General features: G+C 34.4%; 1 protein-coding gene across 1 annotated transcript; it reads left to right on the top strand.

The window, feature by feature from the left end:
- Positions 1 to 577: 577 nt before the first annotated feature.
- LOC110733454 (omega-3 fatty acid desaturase, chloroplastic-like) lies at positions 578 to 3,803 on the top strand. Its single transcript, XM_021913506.1, has 8 exons — positions 578 to 1,548; positions 1,874 to 1,963; positions 2,104 to 2,170; positions 2,257 to 2,349; positions 2,454 to 2,639; positions 2,754 to 2,834; positions 2,956 to 3,093; positions 3,186 to 3,803. The coding sequence occupies exons 1-8, from the start codon at positions 1,049 to 1,051 to the stop codon at positions 3,348 to 3,350; spliced, it is 1,320 nt and encodes a 439-aa protein (XP_021769198.1). The 5' UTR covers positions 578 to 1,048; the 3' UTR covers positions 3,351 to 3,803.
- The last annotated feature ends 296 nt before the right edge of the window (positions 3,804 to 4,099 follow it).

Genomic DNA, 4,099 nt, shown 5'->3' with positions numbered 1-4,099 from the left:
TTATTTAGGTGTGAAGTTTTAGGCACCTCTTACACCGAAACAATCCCCATCGATCATATTCTATAAAGAGTGGCCTTAGCTTCTTATATCACTTCTAACTAAAATTGACTTTGATAGTTACAAACTTACAAATACACTTATTAGTTTTTGTCAATTTTCTATTTATTCATCATACATATTTACAATTTTTGTGGATTATAACAAGTTAACCAATTTTATGCCATTGTTTCGCAAATGTGCGCTTAAGTAAATTTCTTTACTACTCGTATAGTGTTTTTTCATTTTGAATCATGTCATGTTGTGCCTCATGCTTAATATGTTATTTTTTTAAAATAAATACTCCGTATTTATTTTCCCTTCTCTTCACTCTAATATTTGCATTATCATCAGCAAGACAACAAGCCCTAATGTATCTGTGTCGTGCTTTTCCTGCTTTAGTCTTAGAATAAAGTTTCATTAATAGCAAACCTACTCTATAAACAGGCAATGAGGTTGAAAAGTGCAACTACACACATCATTTCAAATTCAAGCCACCTTATTTTAATTTTGATGGACTGATTTCCGGCCACTTTAAACAAGTAAAAACTTTTTTTTTACGAGTACTTGCAGGAACTCAACTGGAAATATCCCAAAAACCTAGAAAAACAGAGAGCCCAATTTATTTATTTTTTTCTTCCCCTTTTCTTGAAATCAGTGTATTCATACTAGTAAAAAACTATGCTATAAATAACACCATTATTCTCCATTAAAATAGCAAAAATACAAGAAACAAGAGGGGCAACAAGTAGAACAAGGTCCTTAAATTTTGCTGTACTTTACCATATTTTTGTTATCTAAATTCTCAACTTGTAGATTTTGTGGTACACTAAAAAACCCAATATTGTGGCAGAAATTAAACCTTATATTATCTCTTCAAACCCCTTAAATAAAAATTAAAATCTCATTCAATTTTCTCTCTCCTCAAAAACCCTTAAAAAATCCCTCCTATTTTTGTTGGGAGGGTATTCTGAAAGTACCCTAAAAAAAAGCTTCACTCTTTTCCATAAAAATGGCGAGTTGGGTACTCTCAGAATGTGGTTTAAGGCCTCTTCCTAAAACCTACCCTAAACCCAGAACAGGGTTTTCATCAAGTTTCAATAACAATCCCTTAAAAATCAAAACTTCCCCTGTTTTTTCAGATCTGAAATCAATTTCTTGTTGCTCGAATTCTAGAGAGAGAAAGTGGGAGGTTAATGTTAGTGCCCCATTAAGGGTATCTAACCCACCTCCAATTGAAGAAGATAATAATGAAAATAATAATAAAGTTATTGATGAATTTAATCCTGGTGCACCACCTCCATTCAAATTGGCTGATATTAAGAATGCAATTCCTAAACATTGTTGGGTTAAAAACCCTTGGAAATCAATGAGTTTTGTTTTTAGGGATATTGCTATTGTTTTTGGATTAGCTGCTACTGCTGCTTATTTCAACAAATGGATTGTTTGGCCTCTTTATTGGATTGCTCAGGGTACCATGTTCTGGGCTCTCTTTGTTCTTGGTCATGACTGGTAAGTTTTTCTAGTTTTCATTATGCTTCATGCTTTCTGATTCTTTTCGGGTTCGTTCTAGGACACCAATAATAGGTCTTGTATAGAACGAGTGTATTGTGTATGACTCTATGTAATGGGATTGACTTAGTCGTCTCCAATCACATAAAAAGTTACCCATTTGCAATATTGAGATTTATGTGATTTGGAGTGACAGATGCCAATTGATTCTTTGCTTGTGATGGGGGTTGTTGTGAATTGTGATGCTCTAATATTAGTTTTAAAATATGTTTTATATTGATAATGTGTGTAACTGTATTTATTTATTTGTTGCATGTAATTGCAGTGGTCATGGAAGCTTTTCTAATAATCCAAAGCTTAATAGTGTTGTGGGCCACTTGCTTCACTCTTCAATCCTAGTTCCTTATCATGGATGGTATGTTAATTTGCTGATAATTGTAATTTTAATTTATGTTTTAGACTATTTTATGATTAATTATGATTGATAATATGAATTATAAGATGATGATTAGTCTGAAACTGAAATTTAGAACTTTTGTTTTTATGATTATATAGGAGAATTAGTCATAGGACTCATCATCAAAACCATGGGCATGTTGAGAATGATGAATCATGGCATCCAGTAAGCTTGTTAAACTCTACTTTCATGTTATTGCCATTTTTCTGGGAGAGTTTGTAGTTAACTCATTATATTGTGCTATATTTCAGATGTCTGAAAAACTAAACAATGGTATGGACTATTTGTCAAAGAAGTTAAGGTTCACCTTTCCATTTCCCTTGCTTGCATACCCTATATACCTGGTAAGCCTTGAATCCACCATGGTTTTAGCTATGTCACCATTTCACATTGATATTTGCTGTGTTCGTTAATCGTTATACCAATATCGTGATTGATCTTATTGCAGTGGGTACGGAGTCCTGGAAAATCAGGTTCTCATTATCATCCGGATAGTGATTTGTTCACTCCAAACGAGAAGAATGATGTGTTAACCTCTACAGCTTGTTGGTCAGCAATGGTTGCATTGCTTGTGGGTTTATCTTTTGCCGTGGGTCCTATGCAGGTGCTCAAGCTCTATGGTGTTCCCTATGCGGTGGGTTTTGAAGTTTTATCTCGAATTTCTGATGTTATTACCTTAGTAATGAATGCATAATGAAATTTGTTGAATTAGTCATCTTGTTGTTGATACATTTGCTGTTCAATACAGATTTTTGTTATGTGGTTGGACTTGGTGACTTACTTGCATCACCATGGGCATGAGGATAAACTACCTTGGTACCGCGGACAGGTATGTTATTGGCTTAATTAGCCTTCTAAGGTTTTTGTTGCAGACTTGGAAGTTTGTTGATCATCAGTATTTAGGATGTTTAGATTCAAAGTCTGATTGATCTGCCTGTTTCCTTGAGTAGGAATGGAGTTACCTTAGAGGAGGTCTAACAACAATTGACCGTGATTATGGATGGATCAACAATATCCACCATGACATCGGAACTCATGTCATTCATCATCTTTTCCCACAGATTCCACACTATCATCTAATTGAAGCAGTGAGTATCCATTGCAAATAGCCTAATTAGTTCGACTTTGTTTACGTTTGTTATTTTTTTTTCTAACGTTTGGTCTGCATCTGTTTTTGCAGACAGAGGCAGCGAAGCCAGTTCTTGGAAAGTACTATCGCGAACCAAAGAAATCTGGACCTCTTCCATTTTACTTGCTCAGTGTTCTCATGAAAAGCTTTAAGAAAGATCATTATGTTAGTGACACTGGAGATATTGTCTACTATGAAACAGACCCAACTCTGTAGTCTGACAGATTCAAGTGACTGCAACGACAATGAACCCGGTGAATGTATTGGAGGTGCAAGCAGGAGGGATCCAATTAGATTTGTCATAAATCGCGACTTGTGTAGTAGCAGCCCCGAACTGTATCCTAGTTTGTCCTCCCTAAGAACGGTGAGGAGGGCATTGGACAGATGCCTCAGAATTGATTACCATCATTGTACCGATCACGGTGCAAAATTTGGATAGAGGGGGAGGGGGTGGGAGATAGGGATTAGGCAATTTATATTAATAATATATGAGTATAATTGTGTTTACTGTTTTTCTTCCGTTTTAATCAGTCTGTATCATACATTATTTGCAACTTTTTGTATAGAATTAAGGGACTCCAAATTTATAAGTAGTAGTAGTAATATGCAAGTTTTGCATATTACTTTGCTACCCTAATAAACTTGAAAGGCGCTCATATTTTTCCCCTATGATACTTCGTACTGTATTTATTTTAAGCATGTCATAGTTATTCTCCGTACAATCTAAGCAACTTGGTTTAGATCGCCAACAATAATACTTCTTTCGTTTTAGAATAACAGACTCATTTTACTCACATAAACCTTTCTCTTTTTTTTTTAAGTTTCATTTCGTCTTTGTGTTAGGTTACTATTCACTTTCAATCAATCAAACGTAATAATCTAATTTTTTTCACTTGCTTCTTATATCTTGTTTATATTCGCCCTAATCAATCCAGATTCCATCATTTTACTTTTTTTTAATTTTT

Source organism: Chenopodium quinoa, unplaced genomic scaffold, assembly GCF_001683475.1.
Source record: "Chenopodium quinoa cultivar QQ74 unplaced genomic scaffold, ASM168347v1, whole genome shotgun sequence".
NCBI lineage: Eukaryota > Viridiplantae > Streptophyta > Magnoliopsida > Caryophyllales > Amaranthaceae > Chenopodium > Chenopodium quinoa.
Note: the sequence above shows the minus strand (reverse complement) of the source record. Positions and strands in the feature narration are given on the sequence as shown.